A 22,403-nucleotide genomic window follows, 5' to 3' on the forward strand; every position below is an offset into this window, starting at 1 on the left:
AAATTACTTTTATACCCTCCATCTTTGATTGGAAAGACACTGAACGCAGAAAATGCCCAGAATACCCCGGTGGTTTTTGTGAATTTCTATCAATGCCCTTTCGTTTGTTCATCAATGGCATAGTGGGGAACCCTATTCCTTATCTCTCTGCCAAGTGCCAAGCTTCCATGGAATCTCATTACAACATGGATGGTGAGACTGAGAGCTCCTAATCTTGGAAGATCTTGTAATGGGGTTTTCAGTGACTTGTACGCTTGGTTCTTCCTATGTTTTCTTCAAGAATTCCCATCAAAAGTCTGCAAATTTTCTATCTTTTGATCGGATGAATTTCAAGATTTCGAAGTTCAAGCCTCGTCTGACAAGGATTTCATCACGTAAACCTGAAATTTTCGAGTTTGAGGAGAGAACAAGCCCAAATGAGGTAATACCCATATTCTGATTCTTTCCAAGTTTCGAATATGTTTTAATGTCTGTTTTATTTTTTGGGTTTGTAGATTTTCCTGAAGCTTATTTCTTTCTGTCTTCTTTTTCGATTTTCCTAGAACTTGAAATAATTTTCAGTGAAATCGATTTTGGTTTCCATTAGAATACGCTCCAACATCATGTTCAAACAGACTCTGTGCGTTTGCGTGTCATGAGTTTAATCTCAGCTTTGTGTTGTCAAAATGCAAAGAGAAGAAGCTGAAAATGATTAGGCTTGTTTTAATATACAAAATTGAAAACACAGAACAGAAAAATTCTAAGTTTTCAAACTTTCCCTAATATATATATATATATATATATATTTTAGAAAAATGAGAAATTATGTGATTTTCTTCGAAAACACATAAATCCCTGTGGTCCTTGCAGCACAAAATTAACAGAAACCCTTAATTTAAAAGTAAGAGTGTGTGAAGCTCATGCATTATTTGGGCATGTGGTGTTGTGCTGGAACTAATTTAGAGGGGCAAAATTGCTTAATGCTCTTTTCCGATATATATATTTTTTCATTTTCCATCTTCTCATCTGTGTTTCACTCCAACCACCACCTCTCCACTGCACAGCCATCTCAGTGCATTCTTTGTGTCTCTCTGCGTGGCTGTGTGGTATGAGACAGACTTGATGGACGAGTGGATGAATAAGAGAGTCATATGTTATCTACATTCTTATTGCCATACTAGGACTTACCATCTCAAGCATATATAGCAGTTCTGTTGTTTTTCTACATCATTCTTTAGTACAGAAGCACTTTCATATTATCATAACTTCTTGAATCCCTAAAAAACGATTGCTTGAATTTGCTCATACATGGCATCGTGGTGCTACTTCATCTGGCTATATTAACCATTTTTTTGTAAACATGGAACATACTCTACAATTTAATGAAATCTGTCAAAAACTCGTTCACTAATATGAACTCATTGAGAAAAGGTCAAAAAAGAGATAGAATGGTGCTATGAGCTCATTCACAGGCTAGGAAGGGGAGTCGCGTATTTGGGTTCTTCGAGGATGGGACCAACTCATCCGCATTACTTGCAAGCACTGGAATTGGGGAAAGAGGCAAGTCACTCCATATTTAACCTTCCATGTATATACTTATTCATGTAGATGTATATGGAGTGTGGAACTGCAAGTGAACAACACAAGATACATCATAGAATTCAATTTTTTCAGCCCGAAATTTATATGGATTGTATGAGCCTACTTATTATTTTCTGCAGATTGCAATTCTCTTGAACTGTACTTCATGGACAGGGGCTGGTCCAGGTCTCATGGATGCTGCTACGAAAGGTGCTATGCAAGCAGGAAAGCCAGTTGGCGGATTTAAGATAAGCAAAGAAGCTGGCGAATGGACTGCTACAAATTTCCATCCATACCTACCTTCAGAAACTTATCTTACATGCAGGTAAATACAACTTTTTAGGTTCTATGGGTTATTTGGAACTGTGTCTTCTTTTCACTTCTATGGGTTATTTGGTAGGAGCGCAATGCGATTCTTCATGGGACAGTGTGTTATTTGTCATCTTTTTGGGATTCAGTTGCTAATCACTTTGAAGGGATTCCATTATTTTTTATTTCTAGGGATTGGAGGGCAGTGTGTTTAGTAGCTTCCAACCTTGAGAAATTTTGCTCTTTTCACCTCTTTTGATTTTTTTTTTGGGTGGACTTCTTGTCTTCCACTTTTTTGTTATCCTTTTTATTTTCCTTATTAATAATATTATTTTTTGTTGGCGATAAAAAAAAAAAAAATACTGTTTTTTGGCTGGAAAGCATACCAACACATTGTTAGGCTGCCCTGTTAAATAAAATGCAAATGAAATGCAGGTTTTTTTCTGCAAGGAAGCACGGATTAGTGGATGCTGTAGTTAGAAGTGATAGCTCAGACAGGACTGCTGTTGTTGCTCTGCCTGGTGGTGTTGGCACTCTAGATGAGGTTTTTGAGATTCTAGCCCTAATTCAACTCAAAAGAATTGGATCAGAGCTTCCAGTTCCCTTTCTATTGATGAACTATGATTCCTTCTATTCGAAGCTGTTGGACTTTCTCAATGATTGTGAGCACTGGGGTACTGTCGCCAAGGGCGAGGTTTCGTCACTATGGAAGGTATGCGACAATAACTTGGAAGCATTGGCATATCTCGAAGAATTTTATGATCTTCCTACTGACCAAGTTAGGCACAGAGATAAGTTAAGAAGTCCACATAGAACAGTTTCCTAATAAATGTTGTTGGGTTGGGGATAACTCAGTAACGAAGAAGAAGAAGTGCATGTCAATGTAATTTGTTCCATATCTTACTGATTTAATGAAACAAACTGTATCCCCTTTCAACTCCATCTCTTGTGTTTGTCCTAATAGTTTAAGGGAGAACCATTCTATTATCCAGATTGGAGTCAAATTACAGAATTATAGCATAAATTTTCAACAAACATGCCCAACAACAACGCAGCAGAACTGCATATAGATGTGTATATGTATGTAGTGGCGACTCTAGGAATTTGTGTTGGGGTAGTCATTAAAAGTTTTGAGTTTTAAAATTCAATGAATACTTACTGATTTTCTGTAAAATTAAACAAATGTTTATGGATAAAATTGTGCTAATGTTTAATCAAAATCCTAAAATGTAGGTGTAATTCAAAGAATGTAACAACATAGTAGTAAGAGCCAAAGAGGCAACATTGTAGCAAAAACAGAAGCACCATAAAATTTATAGATGATGGAAGAAAATTTAAAAAAAAAAGAAAAATGTTTTAGACCTCTAAAACATGACTCCCAAATTTAGTTATAGTCACGGTGAGTAGTTGTTGATTTGTTTAGCAATTAATCACACAACTCCTTGCCACGTCACTGTAGGTAAATTTAATAATTGTATTTTAGGGTCTCTATTATTACTCAACAGAAACATTATGTTACATAAAAATGAAATGTATGGCATATATATAAATTTGATATGGTGTGAAATACACTTAAAATAAATTTAGTCAATAATATAGTTTATTTTCAGAATATATATATATATATATATTTTTTTGGTATGCAGTATTACACTATTAAAGGAAATCTTGAAGCTTTCCAAAATAAAAAATAAAAACTGAAGCCTCTAAGGGAATTAATCTGTGTAATTCAACCAAAGTAAAAAGAGCTTTAGGTGAGGAGTATTTCACGGGGAATATAGCTGTAGAAAAATGTTATTTTGCCACAATATACGAGCAACCAAGGTTCCTAATAATAAAAGAGCACTAAATTGGACTACACGTGGGGGTGTTCAAGACAAATGCAACCTATATATATATATTTTTTTTATGATCGCGTGTTTGAGTTCACTTATGCGCAGTTTGATTAATCTTGAGACTCACATAAAACGTCCTTTCACGTAATCGGGCAAATTTTAAACAGAGTTCACGGGCATAGCTTCAAGATACAGATTGTTCCTAATGAGAGTTGAATTTAACACTTAGCGAGAGTACAATCCTATGTATCAAGTTGCACCCACTAGCCCCAAGTTGTACTCAGTAGGCCAGCCTCTTGGGATTCTCTTACAATAATATATGTAAGGTAATAAAAATCGATGGTACTTGTTGGCTTTTTGGCTTTTCGAATGGTAGTTTTGTGAATATGAGCGTGCCAGCAAGGATCAATCAGTCCTTACAGAAATTGTGGTTGCCAACCAATTATCAGACGATTGTGTTTTAGTTCTTTTCAGCCTCAATGAAGAGGACTTTTACTGGTGGCTTGACTTAGGAGAAGTTAATAGAAATAACAGTAATATGAAGAACAATTTGAAGTATTTCATAAAAATGAACACTTACAATGGTCCGAACTCAGCCTCGGAGAGGTTTACAACAGCAATCTACTTCAATCTACTTGAAGCTACTCCTATGAATCGAAGTGCAGTACGGGTATTTAAAGTGCAGGTATTTAAAGAACAGGTATTTAAAGACTGGAAATGTAAAAGACTGGAAAAGAAAATATATGAAGTAAATGACTGATTTGTATGATCTGAGTCCGTCTCTTTTTTCGGGGGCTGCCCTGCTATTTATATTCGTCAGTGATGACCTTCGAACTGCACTTCGAACCGTCGAACTGCTCCTCCATGATCGCTGATCATGCTTCCTTACAAGTAGCTCCATTACGCCATTACTGGCAGTTGAGCTTCCCTCTTGTACTTGAATTTGAATATGAGTAACCGTTGAAGATATGTCATCTTGAATTCCGTTATTGATCTAGTGTTACTCAGATCATGTGAGGACCAATATTTATTGCCACGTGTACGATCAGGATTAAAGGCTTGAATAACCTTCCTTTATTACCCTTACTCTGCCACGTGTCAAACTGTAACTGGCTTTTACAAAATATATGTAGCCAACATTACCCCCCGCACTAATATACTCAATACTTGGTGATATTAGTGGATTACAATTTTCCCGCGCCTCTAGAACGTGTATGGAGTCCAAATTCTGGAAACACAACCGTCATCTATTTGGTGATCATTTGCATTAACTCGTCGAACATCCCAATACCTTAGTATTCGAACAGGCTATGGCTGCATCAACTTCCCTTACTACTGATCAAGCATATGAAGAGCCTTTGAGTGATGTTATTCCCCCTCGAAAGAACCTCCACGCATTCATTAGCCACCTTTACCCGCCCTTCTCTATTCAGGTAATGGAGGCTTTTGCAGATTACAAACCTTTGGACTACGAACACATTGCCTTTAATCCCTTGGTTTACAAACTTACAGATACAAAGAGTTCTTCCCCTAAACTCCCTTTGTATTTTGACCGAACTACTCTCAAGCCTTTGCTTCGACAAGTTGCAAATATGGGCTTAGGAAACTCTTCTTCACAGACCTCTACATGGGATGAAGCTGTAACCTCTTCACCCTCTGGGGCTTCTAGCTGGACAAGCTGGTCAACTCCTGAGACTTATGATTTAAGAGAGCGAATCAATCACCATTTTGTTGAGTTTACCGACCCCTTGGAGTTTCCCTCCTACGCTCGAAGCTCAGTGGTCTACCCTTACATGCCCATTGACCTTCGACGTAGCTTGGAAGAGACTCTGCTTGTGGCTTGGTATACTTCTTCCATGCCTACAAAGATAATGTACCCTACCCAGCGCCCAGAAGAAGCACAAGGGTACACCCCTTCATTCTTAGCCACACTACAAGAAATGTCACTTTTGGCTACCAAAATATTGGTCGCCAAAAGTCACTTATTTAGTCGCCCAAATGAATTAGCGACCAAAACATTTCGTCGCTAAGCTCGTCGTCCTAACCCTGTCGGCGATAGTATTGGCGACTAAAATCTTCTTGGTCGCCGAAAGTGTAGACATTTGGCTACTAAATTGGATTTAGTCGGCAAAAGATACGTTTCCCCTACTAAATTAATTGGTCGCCGATAATCAGCATTTGGCTACGACTTTGATTTTGGTCGGCAAAATATATGTTTCTGCCACTAAATAATTGGTCGCGGAATTACACTTTTTGGCTACCAATATGTGGTGGTCGGGGAAGGTTCACTTTTAGCTACTAAATAATTAGTCGCCGAAAGTGCACATTTGGCTACTACTTTGAGTTTAGTCGGCAAAAGGTCTGCTTCTGCCACTAAACTATTAGTCACTAAAAGTGTTACCATAATTTAAGAATAACTATTATAGACCAAACATTTTTGTCACCAATAGAATACATATTTTTAGTGACTAAGTAATTTTTGTCATTGTTACTTTTGCCCACTAAAAGTTTTGTAGCCAAAAGCCTGCTCACATTCACTTTTTCATTTTTTGCCACCAAACATTTTAGTAGCCAAATGACACCATATTTTTTCCGTGACTAAAAAATTTAGTAGCCAATACTTTCTTTATCTCTTTCTCAATTGTTTTACCTACTAATTATTTGGTCGCAAAAAATTAATAGGTTATGTTTTTGCTACTAAATTCTTAGTCACCAAAACATTTGATTACATATTTACCTACCAAAATATTTGGTGGCCAAATACGTTACACATTTTTTTTTTTAATGAAAATATTTGGTGCACCTGTATCCATTATTAATCAGCATTCCTATATCCATCAACGGTAAATATGTTATGAACCATTCAACAACAATTACACACATTTCAATTCCAACCATCCAAAAAATTAATATTGAACATCCAATTATATATATATATATATATATATTACAAATTTCATAAGAACCAAAGTCTAAGCCCACGTCAATAATTTAATTTAATTTAATTCAATATATAATACTGGAATAACCAAAGTCATTGTGCACCTACAACTTTTGTACCACAACAAAAATTATATTATGTACTGCCACAAAACTATTATGTACCACGTGCTATGTTAATTGCTACCAACAAAAACTTTTTTACAAACCACTACATATACGGATAGAGATATGAAAAAAATGTCCTCCCGTACTTGTCAACAAAAATATATCCACATTTGTATGTCCAAAAACATCTGCAAGAAAGGGGGAAAAAATCATTAGTTCGGTGCGTGTAATGGCACTTCTGGACGACATATATATATCGTAATAATTTCAAACATTAAAAGACAAGGACAGTGATATCTATTAACTAATGCAAGACATCCAAACATGAACCCATCATGAGTTCTTGTTTTAGTTTTTTTATCTCTAAATCTATCGAAGTAAATTTTAGTACTTAAATGTGAAAGTAAATTGTGTAGGTATTATGAAATTACCAAAATTTTGGGTGTACTTACCATTTCATCCAAAAATTATTTGTTATAAAAATGTAAGAAAACCCATCATTACAGTTTGTCTGGTATCCATAAAACTCACTATGGTTATGCTTTTGTGACCTCCACGAAGCTTCCAGTTACGTTAGTTCAGTGTTTTTCTGACCTCCACGGATGGAAATTAATATGGTCTTTTTCTTCGTAAAAGATTCTAATTTTCTCGATATACTCATTCAAATTTTGGAAACACTTTCCTTAAAGAATAAACTAATTAGTGGGTTTATAGATGTACATATGCTTCTGTTTGTGAATGAGTAATGCCTTGGGTTCTTTAAAGGCTTATGGGGACGAGCTATATAAGATTATGCTTAACTATTCTTCCATTACACCATCTAATTTTGATACGTACCTTCAATACTTAGCTTCTTTAGTCCTAAGTTCCCTATTCTGTTGCTGAGGAATTATCCTCCCATCAGCCAAATCTTGAGGCCATGTTATGTATATTAACTATCTATTGTTCAACTGTTGCACATTTTGTAGTGGTGATTGTTAAACTTATCAAATACACAATTGCGCCTAAACCTTAGCTGAACTTTACAAATCCTTTGTTCCAATTTCCAAAGGACTAGGTCAACAGGATATATCATTCGTCACATTTAGTTCTTGTCCTACTTACATATTGTGGACACCTACATGTCACATTTATCACCGAGAAGCTTCTTATTACGGAAAAACAGTGGCTCGGGGGCTGTTTTGCATTTTCGCCCCCCGAACCCCATTTTTCGACAAAGTTTATGACATTTTCAACTCTAATTCCCAAAGTAGGTGTCCTATTTATGTACCGTCTGTCAGTAGATGTCACATTTATCACCGGGAAGCTTCTCGTTACCAAAAAATAAAATTTCGGGGGCTACTTTGCATTTTCGCCCCCCGAACCCCTATTTTCGACTAAGTTTATGACATTTTGAACTCCAATTCCCAACGTAGGCGTGCTATTTACGTACCGTCTGTCCCTACATGTCACATTTATCACCGGGAAGCTTCCCGTTATGAGAAAACAGTGTTTTGGGGGCTGCTTTGCATTTTTTGCCCCCGAACCCCTATTTTCGACTAAGTTTATGACATTTTCAACTCTAATTCCCAACGTAGCCGTGCTATTTACGTACCGTCTGTCCCAACGTGTCACTTTTGTCACCGGGAAGCTTCCCGTTATGAGGAAACAGTGTTTTGGGGGATGCTTTGCATTTTCGCCCCCCGAACCCCTTTTTTCGACTAAGTTTATAACATTTTCAACTCTAATTCCCAACGTAGGCGTGCTATTTACATACCGTCTGTCCCTACATGTCACATTTATCACCGGGAAGCTTCCCGTTATGAGAAAATAGTGTTTCGGGGGCTATTTCGCATTTTCGCCCCCCGAACCCCTTTTTTCGTCTAAGTTTATGACTTTTTCAACTCTAACTCCCAACGTATGTGTCCTATTTACGTACCGTCTGTCCCAACGTGTCACTTTTGTCACCGGGAATGTTACCATTACTTTGAAACACATATTCGAGTTACTATTCAAAATACCACTGTTGAAGTTTACATGTTACTCTAAACGAAGATTGAAATTCGCTATGTTTTTTTAACATGTTTCTACTATAGTTAATCTTAATCAAGTACATATTTTAAATACAAGTTCATTGTTAAGAAAACTCAATACCAAACTGTAGTAACTACACAAGAAATCATTAACCCCAAATAACTCAAAAATTGATGACATTTTCAACTCTTCAAGCGAACATATTTAAACAAAGTAAGTGTGACATTAATGAAATTGTTCTTACCAAAAACCAAACGTCGGATGCCCAACTTAGATTCCCAAGAGTTGTGACAGTTTGGCGACTACGTTATTGAGATGCTCGACCTTTGCATTTGTCTCGTCCCTTGCCTTTTGTCCCTCCTCCCGCTCTTTCAACATGTCATTGGATAATTGAATGCGCTCCTCTCGTTCTTTCAACAGCTCATTGTAACATCTCTCGCGCTCCTCTCGCTCTTTCATTAACTCGTCATGATCCTTTTGCCGCTCCTCACGAAGTGCCTCCACCTCAGCTCGCATTGCCTCCATGTCCTTATCGTGTGCTCGTGTTGCAAATATGGTAGACGGTTGTGGGCCACTCCCAAATCCAAGCAAGTACCTTTTCTTCTGTCCAAGCACTTGTCTTGAAATCTCCTCTTGTGTCAATGGCGTCCCCGACTCGATGGCAGCCGCTTGTACATTGACCATCTCTTGCTGTCATTTCAAATAAATAAGGGTTAAAAAACTTTGGCAACATATATGTATTATTGGGTACTAAGTACAAGAAAATATTGAATACATATATTTCCTTGTCACATACTTACATGCAGCTCACGGCATTTCGGATGGATCCAGTCATTCGTTTTCTTTGAAGTGTGGCTGTCCTCATAGAACTTTGGGAAATCCAACTCTCCATCTTTTGCTACCTGTTAACACATCAATGTATAAATCAATGACACTTTATGCACCAAACAGACAAATTTCCATGAACAGATTTTTAAACAAATTGCTGGACAGATTGGGAGACAGATTTGGAGACAAATTTTAAGACAGATTTTCTGCCAAATTTGAAGCCAGATTCGTATTCAATTTTAAAAAAAAATTAAAATTGCTCTAAACACCAAACATGTAGGTTATTACCTAAATGGGATTGAATATGTGTACTTGTTGCAGTCCATCATTGATTTTTAAATATGCGATATTGATATTTTAAGGATGAGCCCCAACCTAGCCTTAATGGGGAGTACGGTGCTAGGACTTTCATGGTGAATCATTTTGATCGGCACTATTGTGGCAAGTGTGGCTTCACCTATGTTTATCAGAAGTCTGGTGGTGATTAATCCTTTGATTTCAACTTTGAATTACTGTTTGTGTTTTTGTTTTACTGCAGAAGGTTATGGATTTGTGTTAAAGTTTGAATTTTGATGGCTTATTTCTATTCTACTGCTTTAGTTGTTAAACATGAGATGGATTCTTCTTAAATTAAACGAATCTTTGACATATGGTGTGGTATGATTTCTATGTTGAGAGGGTATCACGTGGTAGTATTATATGATATCTTCTACCAATTACAAACGTATAATTTATCTATTATTTCTTATATACTTAAAATAAATGTAATAGATTCTATTGTTTAACCAATCACAATAAATAAATAAATAAAAGTATTAGATGACATCCGTCCTCCATTGAACCAAAAAAATTCTCATAATTAGGACATGATCAGCTGATGTAGGGCCAGTGTATGTCAGTTTGGGCCTTTGGTCCTTATTCTATTTGTCTACAGACTACAGCAGGTCCCTTAGCACCCAGATTTCAAGGGAAGATAGGAAAGATAGCATAGGGCTTATCTGTACATACAAAAATAGAGAAAAGATAAAAGATATTGATAGGCTAACACTCCCTATTTTTGACAATGAGACATCCCTATTGTTTCAAGGCACTTTTTTCTTCACTGTCTGTGCGTGGATATGATGTTCTGTAATGCATCGTTTTCACTTCTCAAGCCTCAATGAATTTGACAAGAATTTGTCAAAGGAAAGAAAAACGAGATCAAAATTTAGCTTATATTTTTATCATATTTTTTTTTCCCATTTCCTTTACAAATTGTACTTAAATTTATGATCCAAATGTTGCCCTGGTTGACCATGGCTGTGTTTGCAAATATAGGAGGATGGATTGCTGACACACTTTTGAGCAAAGGTCTTTCCGTAACAACAGTTCGTAAGGCAAGAACAATATACAATACTGCTCTCTTTTGTGAACATACATGTAATGTGAAAATATTTTCTAAATGGAGAAATCATCTGCATCTTTTTCTAAAATAAAAGTTTATAAACAGCAAAGTAACCTTTATTTTTTCTTACGCTAGACCTGATGAATGCCTATAGCCGTTTATAAAGGGACTTTTGAATATTTGGTTATCTGTTTTGTTCTTTGCCACCTTTCCTCAAGCTGGACATTTTTTCTGTATTTGCATGGTGCTTAGGAACCCAAGAATTTAGACAATTTGCTGCTCTTTTTGCTCTTGCCCTGCTTCATGAAATTGGGCACATGGATTGTGACACAAAACTAATATGAAATCAAATAAAAAATTATTAGAATTTATGGACATCAAGATGCTGATTTCAATTCAACTGTGCTACAATCTAGACATAATTTGAGGGCTGATAAGCACTTATCAAGGGCATTCCTTCAGATGTTTTGGAACTTCTGGAATTCTTGGTTGGAAGTATTGGTAATGCTAACGCTGTCTATCTAATGCAGCTAGCATTCTAGTTTAGAGTATTTCTCAAGTTCATGTCAATAATAGTAGTAGTGAAAAAATATATGAATTTACTTAATCGAACTGATCATATATCCCTTGACAGATAGGAATGGTGAAAAGGATTGATGTAGTACCCCACTTGATTGGAACATTAGGCTTGGTTTGGTTTAATCACTTATGAACAAAAGATAGTAAGGCACTTGTTACGCTGATGGTTTTTCCCTTATTCATCTCTATAGCATTATGTAATGATGCTCACAGTCTTTATGGCAGAACTCTTTCAACAAACCTTTGAGGCAATTCTCTAGAATAACAGTTGATATCCTTGTTTCTTATGTTTATTGCATAACCATTCAAATCCTTAGACTTGTATTGTTCTTTTTGGTAAGGCTTCCTCATAATTTTTACTTTTCTAGCTAATGTAGGCTGGTTTCATTACTAAGTCTTCATGTAGTCCCTTAAAACTTCTTAGCTTAGGCATGATTGAGCACTGTGGTGTCTCCTCAGTTGCGTGAGCTTTTTGATAATCCATTTTACACTTGCAAAAAGCATTTTGCCTATAATGATATTTGAAGCTTAGGTATGTATCCTGGCTTCTTTTACAAAAATATCTTGATGCAGTCAATGTAGTTAAAAGTTGATGGCTAACATGATGTTACTAAGTAATCTATAAATTTGTACCTCACCCAAGAGTAATCAGATATGAAAAGCAATAACATGGATAGAACATTGACAAGAAGCTCAAAGCCATAGCTGGTTTTGGTTTCAAAACATTAAAATGCATGGACAATGTACCCAAAAAAAATTGACAATTTAACGGTATGCTTAAGCTACTATGCAAGAAGATTCTACTTTTATTACGTTACATTGTATATGATTCAAGGCCCTTGGTTGAGTGGAATAGAAAAACAAGATTCATGTAGCCCAAGTAGTTGGAACAAGGCTTTGTTGACTTGACATTTCATTTCAACATGAATGGTCATTTGATTATGTCTATGTACTTCACCAATTGCTTTTTTATCATGACTTCTAACTTCGGTTTGATTGATTCCAAATTCTATGTTTTAAGGTTGTTCGATTTTGGCCGACAAAAGGTGCTCTTGGTTTTGTAGCTTACAAGTATCATTTAAGGCGGCTTGAACGACGACAGCCCAAGTTGACCAATCCTCAGGTTATCAACTATTTGTTAGAACTCAACAGTTCAGTTTTATGACTTTTCCTAAAGATAAAGATCATACCTACCGTATGGTCAGTATTGGCCAGTCTTATTACCGATACATGTGACCTCGCGTGTATAATTTTTAGTTCATGATTGTACAATTCTGCTCATTTATTGGTTTTCTTTTTCTTGCAACCAAGTGATCATACCCAATTTTATGTTGTAGTTGATATTGCACATGGTAATTGGATTCTAGGAGATTTCTGGGAAAGAAGTTCTGGGACCATAGAATTACTGTTTAAAGTCCCAATCTAATTTTCATGGCCTAACATGATGTGGTGATGTTGGAAAGGATGTTTGATTCTAAAACTAAGAAGGCATGCTGGATCTATACACAATATGTATTATAGTTTAGACAGATTTTTAGAGTATAGTTTACATTTTGTAGTATAGTGCAGTATATATTGTTCAGATTGGCTTTGATTTTTGCTGATCTGTTGGTTCTGAGTGGACTGCACTAATTTTGGTTTTCAGCTGCTGATCTGTCTGTTTTGCTGATCTGTTTTGAGGTATCCTTGGAAGGCTTCAGTTTGGTTCTGAGTGGATGCAGGGTTGGGCTCTGGAAATGAGATGGGTGAGGCTTGCAATCAGCTGGGCTGCTTCTTCATTCTGCTTCTGCGTTGAGCTGGTATTGTTTTGCATTCTATCAGATCTCAGCAGAGGTGTGGTCTACAGCAACAGAGAAACTATCTGCTTTTTCTGGCTTTTTCTCTGTTTTGTATGCTCGTTGGCTTCTCACCAACTAGGAGGTTGGAGCTTGTTTTTAGCTCCAACCTCCTCTTTATTGATGTAAATTTTCCTCTTCCATCAATAAAGTTTTTTTTGCCGTTCAAAATAAAATATATATATTGTTCAGATTGTGTATTATAGTGTAGACAGATTTATATATACTGTATTATAGTGTTGACAGCTTGTGTATTATAGTGTATTATAGTGTAAACATAGTATAGTTTAGATTTTGTGAGACAGATTTCGAAAGAAAGACAGAGTATAGTGTAGGCAGATTTAGAATGCAAACATGTGGCAAGGGTAGATTTAACAGATTTTTTCCAGACGGATTTTTTGCAGACAGTACATGTTTACTAACAGAGTTTAAAATATATATATATATATATATATATGTGTGTGTGTGTGTGTGTGTAGGAGAACATAACATTTTTCAAATCCAAACAACATATAATGGATTCAAGTTTAAAAAAAATCGAACTCACCATAGCAGCCATTGCGATAGGAAATGAGCGAGACCCATTGGTATGATTGTACGGCAATTGACTCCTATTACTCTTGCCAGCTTTTGACCGTTTCTAAAAATAAGTCAAGCAGATAAACAATATTTTTTGTCAATATTAAGGCATATCACATTTTCACATAGATGTATGTACTCTATCTAGTCTATTATTTTACCTGGTGAGATGCATCTTGCCATGCCACATCGATCAAATGCTTCCAATTATCTAAACTCACCCCTACGGGCGGATGACCATAGATCTCATCACGTGGAAGTCCTTCTAACAATTCGAACTCTTGCTTCAAGGTGTACCTCCAATCTTTGTACAACCCATAGGCCTTCTTATTCACAATCTCCTGTGCTTGTAAGTCATTGTGGAAATCGTCTCCAATTTGAAACTTGTCCTACATGCAAAACAAATTGAAATAGTAATCATTACATATTAGTCTTTCTTATTACTCACATAATACAATTACATATTGTGGACAAGTAATATTAGTTACAAGAACTCCTTGGATGACGGCAGCTTTAGTAGTCTCATCAAGATCCAGCCATGACTTCACATCTTTCAAAGGGCACAAGGTTCTAATTTGAATTCCTAACTCGTTAGTTGCTGGAGTGGCATACTTGCCAGTCATTGCATTCAACCCACGATCGATGTGAACATAACATTTTTCCCCTTTGTTGGCTCTAATTATTTTTTGTATGCCCTTGCCAAGTGTCGGTCCACGTACACGTAGGGGCTTCGAAGTCCCTGTTAACAACATAACATCATGAAAATTGCCTAAAATTTGGCTACAAAAAAACAATGGCAATGGCATGTGGTAATTGACAAATTTTATACACTTCATTCTTACCTACGCCACTCGGCTGCGTTTCGGATGGGGCTTGTGTCTCATCAGAATCATCCATTGGTTGGCTAGTGACATGATGAGATGGTCCCACATTTGATCGGACGGGTACAACAGGAGACGGAGCAACGGGTGATCCTAAAGGAATAGCAGCCGGCGAGTCCGTTTCTGGCTGCGTGAGTGTCTTCTTCCGAAGCCGACCAGTCTTTAAGCCAGGAACCATTTTCCAATCTGCAATAACATAAGTAACACTATATACATGAACTAGACAAAAATAAGTCCGCTTGATTATTGCAGACAAAAATAATACATGAACTAGACAAAATTAACACAATAACAAAAATAATACATGAACTACACCATTTTCCATTTTCCATTTTCCTATATACATGAACTACACAAAAATAAGTCCGCTTGGTTCATGCATATAGCAATAAAGAACTGTTTGTAGTTCAAGCACGTGTCCGTTAGTGGTTCATCAGAGGTGCTTGAGCTCTGCACCCAGCTTTGATGACAGTGGGAAATTTTACTGCCCTTTTTGTGCATATTCTCATGCAATTTTGAAGTACTTTGAAGTCAAGAAAAAGGCGTCTTTAGCTAGGAAAGATCTCGCTGCTTTCATTGGATTGGAGAATGGACATCGGGCAAACAAACTTTGTAAGAGATTTCTTAGATCAGAGCAAAATCAGTTGAGACGAGATGACAACGTGAATGGAAACAATCAAACAAACTACAATGGAAACCATGTAGATGAAGTCAATAGTTCTCAATACAGAGAAAATGTAGAAGCTAAGCAACAAGCAGAACCTTCAGTATCAGGCTTTAATGGCAATCTATCTTGTCGAGAAGGTGGTGTGACCGTAAATGATGGAACACTTGCGGAGACACAACAGATTGATGAACGCTCTGGTTCTAAGCTTCATGAAGATAATCCATCTTGCAGAGACTCAGAGATTGTCGATGTGACCAAGATACTTGCTGGAGATAGAAAGCAACAGGAAGTTTTACAACAACCGATTACTGATTCAACCCAAAAAGCTGCATGTCCACCGAATGCTGACGCAGAGGAAAGTTCTGAAGAAGAAAATGATTAGTATTAAATTGGTATTAAAATGATTAGTTCTGAAGAAGAAAATGATTAGTATTAAAATGCTGCATGTCCACCGAATGCTGCATGAAAAACGTACAAATCTCGGGCTCTATCAAATTAGTATTAAATTGATTATATACCATGTGTTGCTTACTGTTGCTTGGCACCAAAGGACACGAGAAACCGTTGCAAAAGCACTTCAAATAGGATATCGTCCTACAAATCAACAGTAGACAAGTGTTTAAATGGATGTAATGGACATATTTTGTGTATTCTATTATGTAATTTGAATGTAGTGTTTGAACGAATCTGTTTTATTATGGATTGAACAATCATATATAACCTGGAGCACTTTTTTTATGAATCTGTTTGAATGGATCTGGAGCATGACAGATTGAGCTTTTAGGCAGATGCACAGAATGGATTTGTTTGAATGGATCTGTTAAAAATCTGCAGCATAACAGAATGAGCATTCAGGCAGATTCACAGACGGGATTTGTTTGAATGGATCTGTTCAAAATCTGGAGCATAACAGATTGAGCATTCAGGCAGATTCACAGAATGGATCTGTTTGAATGGAGCATTCAAGCATACAAAATCTGGAGCATTCAAGCATTCAAATTCACAGACATACAAAATCTGTTATGCTTGAATGCTCATTCAACATACAGATTCAGCATTCAAAATCTGGCCCATTCAAAGACATTCAAAACCTGGAGCATTCAAGCAGATTCATAGACATACAAAACCTAGAGCATTCAGGCAGATTCATAGATTCATAGACATACATTCAAAACCTGGAATATTACCATAAAATATAACCTGGAGCATAACAGATATATACATTTCAGCATTCAAAATCTGGCTCATTCAGTCACATTTACACACATAATCTGAACCAAAACCTGGAGCATTCAAGCAGATTCATAGACATACAAATTGAGCATTTAAATCTGGCCCATTCATAGACATACAATGCCAGCAGCTCCTCTTCGTGAAAAAATGACATCTTTATTTAAATACTTTAACATCTCCATTACATCCCAACCTTCACCAATCAAAACATCTCATATCTAGAATTAGCCCCCTCAGAAAACATTCTACTTCACACAGTAAGCAGCAGTTAGATACCAAAGCTACACCATAAACTTCACTACCAAAGATACACCAAAAATGCCTCCCACTACATTGTGGACAGCAAAGGCAGGGCAGAGATAAACCAGAGGAAAAAAACATAGAATGGCAGAGAACAAAAACATGAGTCCAGGAACTGAACTTCTGCACTGAGTGGGTACACCCACAGCAAAACTCCACCCATTTCAGTTTCGATTAGCTGCCTTAAACACACATTGATTTATGAGTTTATTGACATTGATGAAGACAGATCCCCCTTCATTATTTTGAGTTTCCTTTGCATTTGTGCACCAATTGAACATTCACATTGCTCAAATTATGGCATGAACTAAAGCACGACCAAATTCAAGATTCTACATCAACATCTGTATCAAAATCACTTTGTAGGTCATATTCTTCGTCTGTGTCGTCACCCTCCCTCATCAATCCATCTTCATCATCACAGATGAAGGCATCATCTGTAACACCCTTGGCTTCTACCCCTCTGACAGATTGCAAAACTTCCAACGGAATAATTTCAGAATCAATATCATCTCGACGCAAAGCCACATCATCATCAATAGCCATAGTAGGTACGACCTCGGTGGTTTCTTCTTGTTGGAACGCATCATCAGGTTGTACGACATCCATCTCCGGCACATCCCAAATTCCTCGATGTTCAAACTTTTCAACGACTCTCCAACTGGTACCTAATTTGGTGTCATTAACATAGAATACTTGTTGAACTTGACTTGGTAATACAAATGAGTCATCTTTGTACCAACGACTTGTTACATCAACTGTTGTGAAATGTGGCTCTATACGCATAGTTCTACTACTACCGCTGTTAAACCATTCACATTGGAACAATACAATCCGACGTGTGAACAAATAGTTCAGTTCCCACACTCTGCACAAGTGTCCATAGAAGTGTATCAATTGCCCTTCATGCTCCCCTTCCACGAGTAATCCACTATTCTGACTTTTCCGACGGTTGTCACGGTCGATAGTATGATAACGGACACCATTACAAATACATCCTGAATATGTGTTCACTAAGCCACTAGGACCATTGGCTAATGACCACATATCATCAGTTGCTTCGGGGGAATGTTGGCTCCGCAATTCATTCATCTACATGAAGAACATGTGTCATGTTACTAGCATGCGTAACATTTACGTAATGTACGATCTATGGTAGGATATGAGAATACTAGCTTACATGATCTTTGAACCATTTAGGAAATTCTTTTCGATGTCTGTTTTCGATGTCGAACGCACCGGCTCTTTGGTGTAACAAGTTCTTGTGCTCCCTAGTTACAGGAAATGCGATTCAAAAACTATTTACTAAGATAAAGACAAATCAATTTACAACAAAAACATTATAAATACGTATGAAGGATTCATACTCTACGTGTTTATCCACTTCTGTGCTGTTGTGTAGGACAAACCAATGAGCCAACTCGCGTTCAGCTACGGACACATCGGATGCCCTTGTCATTAGACCAAAGGGACGTACAGTTTGAGTGAATACCGCCAACCCTAGGCCACGGTCACCCATGTCATAATTCCTTTCTGGGCGGTTAAACAATGTTTCAACTCCATCCAAATACATTGAACAAAATGTTGTACATTCTTTGGAAATGTAAGCCTCGGCAATAGAACCTTCAGGATGAGCTTTGTTGGCCACAAACCCTTTTAGACGGCCAAGCAACCTAATTTTGCAAGCATCATAACAATGTTATACTGCAATATTTATATCAGCAGTAAAGCATTAACTTAAATTTGACAGTAATATGAGGGCTGAGTTAATACCTCTCAATTGGGTACATCCATCGATATTGCACTGGGCCTCCAAGCATAGCCTCTCGAGGCAAGTGAATTGCCAAGTGGACCATGACATCGAAGAAAGCCGGCGGGAAAAGCATCTCAAGCTTACAAAGTATGAGTACGATTTGTTCATCCAATTTATGCAAATCTGAACGCCTCAATGTCTTTGAACACAATTGTTTGAAGAAATTTCCCAACTCAAAAAGTGTCGTTCCAATTTCCTTATTCAGGTAGCCACGCATCCCAATTGGAAGAAGTCGTTGTATAAGGACATGACTGTCATGACTTTTGAGTCCAGATAATTTTCCAGCTTGAGCGTTTACGCAATTGGAGATATTTGCTGCATAGCCATCAGGGTACTTTATTGATTTCAAGAAATCACAAAAGCCTTCCCTCTCTTTCACCGACAATGTGAACAATGCGGGAGGCTTCTCAAAGGACCCATTAGAACGCCTCTTCAAATGTAACTCTTTACGTATTTTCATGTCCTCCAAATCTAAGCGTGCTTTGTCCGTGTCCTTGTTCTTTCCATCTACGCTCAAAAGTGTCCCAACGACATTGTCACATATGTTCTTCTCAATATGCATGACATCAAGGTTGTGTCGAAGCTTCAACGTCTTCCAATAGGGCAAGTCAAACATAATGCTTCTCTTGCTCCAATTCAAATTTTGATGTTCATTCCTTTGTCGTTTTCGATGTTGTGGGTGCTTCCCATACGGCTTGTAAGTCCCAGAATCAATTTGCTCTAGTATTTGGTCCCCCGATAACTCCAAAGGTTTGGACCTATGCTCCGTTTGACCATTGAAGAGCTTACTTGTTCGCCAAGTGTGGTTCTCAGGCAAGTGGCGACGAGCACCCATATACCCTATTTTACTTCGTAATCCCTGAGACGATGCATTATTGTTACAATTAGGGCAAGCCAAGTAACCCTTTGTACTCCACCCTGACATGTTACCGTACGCAGGGAAGTCATTTATGGTCCACATTACCGCCGCATGCATTCTAAAAATTTGCCCGTTCGATGCATCATATGTTTGCACACCATGCTCCCACAAATTCTTCAATTCTTCTATTAGTGGTTGCAAGTAAACATCAATGTCTCTTCCAGGAGCCGATCGTCCGGGAATAAGCAATGGCATCATGCAATATGGCTCTTTCATGCACTTCCACGGTGGGAGATTGTAAGGCATTAAGATTACGGGCCACATGCTATACGATGTGCTCATATTCCCAAATGGATTGAAACCATCTGTTGCCAGCCCTAGCCTTACATTTCGACAGTCATCAGAAAACGTCGGATGTTGCTTATCAAAGTCCTTCCATGCTTCACCATCGGCCGGGTGCCTTAATATGTCATCATCCACACGCTTCTCATTGTGCCATCTCATATCTGCGGCTGTTTTTTTGGACATATACAGTCTTTTCAACCTCGGTGTCAAAGGAAAGTACCGCAATACCTTGTGTGGAATCTTTTTACCACCATCATCGTTCAACTTGTATCTACACGCGTCACATGTAGGGCATTTCTCCAAATTAGCACTCTCCTTCCAAAATAGTGCACAATCATTCTTGCACGAATGAATTGTTTCATATCCCAACCCCAAGTCACGTAAGAACTTCTTAACATCATAGAGTGTCCATGGAACTGTTGGATCACATTCTGGTAGAATGTCCTTGAATACCTGCATAACCATATCGAATGACTTGTTGCTCCATTTGTTGTACACCTTCACATGAAGCATCTTAATGACGAATGATAACACAGAAAACTTTTCACATGTCGGGTGAACTTTGCGTTGTGCATCTTCGAATAACCTAGTGAACTTATGCAAATCCTCCCTCTCCAAACCATTAGGTTCCTCGTCGGTATGATCATCCATAAGACCACTCACATAAATTTCTTCCAACATAATAGGCAATTCATCCATGGGCGGATCATCGATATCTGTCATACATTCGCCACTACCTCCATATTGGTCATTTGATACACTAGGACGAGACACGGGAACATGTTCCCCGTGATGCACCCAAGTTAGATACGAAGATGCCATGCCTCTTCGGATCAAGTGCATCCACACAACTTGTCTGCTATATTTTGTGCCATTAATGCAATCGACACACGGACACCTAATTTCATCCTCTACGCCTAAATTTGCCGTAGCAAAATCAAGGAATGACTTCACCCCTTGTTGATACTCTTTACTTGTCAACCGATTATTTATCATCATCCAACTCTTGTCCATTTTGTCACCTACAACTCACACAAACATTAACCGAGGAAGCCATGAGAACACACATTTCAAGTTGAGATAGATTAGGTTGTTTTTCATTCACTGTTTGGCTTGTCACATAAATCTCTTTTAGGGTGGAACTTTATGACACGATTAGTTCTAAAACAAGTTAATTTAATAAATGACCCGTAATTTTAGACCACTACATAGCATAACTAGTAGAGCAGTAGTACTAGTGAAACTATATGGTCAATGATAGAATGATATATCAAAATAATGAAAACCATGTCATCCTCTTATTACAATGAAACAGGTTAAGAGTTAAGCATGACTTTTATACCACTTAAACTCAGATTTGTTTTCTTAACAAGAGAAGAATGTCAAAGCCATAGGCTTTTTGACGCTCACAAATCAGAATAACGAGGGAGGGCCAATTGGAGAAGATGATGGACGCAGGAGGCTGCAATGGTTGACGACAAGGCTATAAAGGTGACGGAGCATTTTACAAATAGCATACTTACCGTGGGAAGTTAAAACTCCAAAATCCTATACATGCAAGTTTAAGTACTACTAGTCCTGCACTAACAGTGGCCACAAACATATATTATAATATGTGACCTAAAGCAGCTAATAATTAATATCCATTAAAAAAAAAAAAAAACCAACCTGAATGACAATCCTGTGCTACAGTATTACCATTACGGGTAACTCCACAGAGTAGACCAGCAAGCTCTAGCAAGCAGCCTGGTTTTGGGTAGTTGGCAATGATGTATTTACCGACAATGAGAAAAGCGAGTGCAAACACCATAGAAAAGAAATTTTTAATTAACAAAGTTAAAATCCCTCATCTTGTTGGACAGTACAGGTTTGTAGGAAAGACTTGGATGTGAAACAAAAGTAAGAGGATGTCAACTTCGGGTACAAATCAATTGAGCCAAAGAGTTGTTTGGTGCAGAAAATCCCTATTCATAAGTCCAAGATAAGCATCCCTTGTACAGTAATATGATTATATAAGTATATTTCAAATTACCACGTTGTCATGCAAAATGAAATGTTCCATTCTTCACACCTAACTGTTGGTATTAATATAAAAAACTACCCATGGTACATATCAGCGGTTCACCCCTAACTGTTAGTGTTAACATAAAAAATACCCAAGCTACATAATAGCAACTGATCAGAGGATGACTGGATCTTCACTAGCAAACAAGTGAGATAGACTACATAAATTAAAATTAAGGCTTGTATCCTATTCAAGTGAGATAGAATACATAAATCATTTTTCACTATTCTACTCTATCAATGTTTGTATACTTGATTAATTATACAAATT

At 37.4% G+C, this 22,403-nt stretch overlaps 3 protein-coding genes and 1 long non-coding RNA gene across 4 annotated transcripts; 2 read left to right on the top strand and 2 right to left on the bottom strand.

Annotated features, from left to right (window-relative positions):
- The first annotated feature begins 47 nt into the window (after positions 1-47).
- On the top strand, positions 48-2,811 carry LOC114323603 (Putative lysine decarboxylase family protein). Its single transcript, XM_028271253.2, has 4 exons — positions 48-421; positions 1,411-1,539; positions 1,701-1,885; positions 2,305-2,811. Exons 1-4 carry the CDS (start codon positions 230-232, stop codon positions 2,693-2,695), a joined length of 897 nt encoding a protein of 298 aa, XP_028127054.2. The 5' UTR covers positions 48-229; the 3' UTR covers positions 2,696-2,811.
- A 3,920-nt stretch (positions 2,812-6,731) lies between these two features.
- On the bottom strand, positions 6,732-14,708 carry LOC145796771 (uncharacterized). The gene is made up of 6 exons (XM_082881918.1): positions 14,459-14,708; positions 14,132-14,359; positions 13,939-14,031; positions 9,566-9,667; positions 9,010-9,455; positions 6,732-6,940 (listed from the first exon to the last, which is right to left on the bottom strand). Exons 1-5 carry the CDS (start codon positions 14,591-14,593, stop codon positions 9,036-9,038), a joined length of 978 nt encoding a protein of 325 aa, XP_082738044.1. The 5' UTR covers positions 14,594-14,708; the 3' UTR covers positions 6,732-6,940; positions 9,010-9,035.
- On the top strand, positions 12,103-13,567 carry LOC145797401 (uncharacterized). The gene is made up of 2 exons (XR_014338907.1): positions 12,103-12,679; positions 13,202-13,567. It is a non-coding gene; the product is annotated as an uncharacterized LOC145797401 (long non-coding RNA).
- A 2,667-nt stretch (positions 14,709-17,375) lies between the features above and the next one.
- Positions 17,376-21,082, bottom strand: LOC145798369 (uncharacterized). The gene is made up of 5 exons (XM_082885897.1): positions 20,297-21,082; positions 18,825-19,723; positions 18,461-18,724; positions 18,232-18,322; positions 17,376-18,143 (listed from the first exon to the last, which is right to left on the bottom strand). The coding sequence occupies exons 1-5, from the start codon at positions 21,080-21,082 to the stop codon at positions 17,376-17,378; spliced, it is 2,808 nt and encodes a 935-aa protein (XP_082742023.1).
- Positions 21,083-22,403: the final 1,321 nt, after the last annotated feature.

The sequence above is a fragment of the Camellia sinensis genome, chromosome 8 (assembly GCF_055761805.1).
Source record: "Camellia sinensis isolate YWXY chromosome 8, ASM5576180v1, whole genome shotgun sequence".
NCBI lineage: Eukaryota > Viridiplantae > Streptophyta > Magnoliopsida > Ericales > Theaceae > Camellia > Camellia sinensis.